This window comes from Dipodomys ordii, unplaced genomic scaffold, assembly GCF_000151885.1.
Source record: "Dipodomys ordii isolate 6190 unplaced genomic scaffold, Dord_2.0 Scaffold196, whole genome shotgun sequence".
Lineage (NCBI taxonomy): Eukaryota > Metazoa > Chordata > Mammalia > Rodentia > Heteromyidae > Dipodomys > Dipodomys ordii.
In genome coordinates this window covers 526,415-527,221 of record NW_012267412.1, presented here as the reverse complement: position 1 = coordinate 527,221, position 807 = coordinate 526,415, and the positions used below count along the sequence as shown (strand labels likewise).

Below are 807 nucleotides of genomic sequence, written 5' to 3'. Positions count from 1 at the left end.
CCCGCGCCAGCCCCCGCCCGCCTCGCCCGCCTCACCTGTGCGAGCGCCGCCTCTTGAGGAGCGCCCGAGCTCGGGGCACCGACCGGTCGCAGAAACGGAAAATGGTGCCGAGAATCCTAACCAGCCATCTGTACATACCAGGCCCGAGCAGCAGCGGCGGCCGACACACCCCGAGACGCAAACCCCAGAGCTGTCGCCGCCGCTGCCGCCTTCGCCGCTACGGCCACCACCGCCAAGCCTCAGTCGCTGGCTGGTGACGCGACCCGAGGGCCCTTACATTCAACGTCCCCTCAACTACGGTAGGAGGCCCCCGCCCGCCACCACTTCCAACGTCACCTCCTCCCACCCCGCCGGAAGGCTTCGCTCCCCATCCGCGCGTGCGCACTCTGGTACCTCCCTCAGCACGTGAGCCCAGGGAGAACGCCTACCCGACGATCCTCAGCCAATCGCTGATAAGACTAGGAGGTCTGTGGGCGGGGCGTTCTCTTCGGCCCAGCCAATCCTGGTTCGGCCAGAGGGACAAGGCCCACGGATCATGTGTGCGGTTGTTGGGGGTCTGTAGGAAGAGGTTTTTTTCTATCCGGAGCGCTGTTGGTGCTGAATTCTTGCGATAAAGATAGATCTCGTTTATTAACAAATATGTGTGGGTTGAAGCGCCCTTTATTTTGCAGATGCCTCTCATATTTTGTCTTTTCACCCCCGTCTCCCTGCAACCTAATGCCGTAGGAAATCTTATGACCGTGAAGGAAATAGGGTGCAGAGCAATTAAAACTTGCCTAAGATTACAAAGTCAGGAACTCCACGGTT

At 60.0% G+C, this 807-nt stretch overlaps 1 protein-coding gene across 1 annotated transcript in view; it reads right to left on the bottom strand.

The window, feature by feature from the left end:
* Positions 1-324, bottom strand: part of Senp2 (SUMO1/sentrin/SMT3 specific peptidase 2) — a 46,170-nt gene extending 45,846 nt beyond the window's left edge. Inside the window, 1 exon segment of the mRNA XM_013034795.1 lies at positions 36-324. Within this exon segment, the coding sequence (XP_012890249.1) occupies positions 36-136 (101 nt within the window). The 5' untranslated portion in view covers positions 137-324.
* Between the last annotated feature and the right edge of the window lie 483 nt (positions 325-807).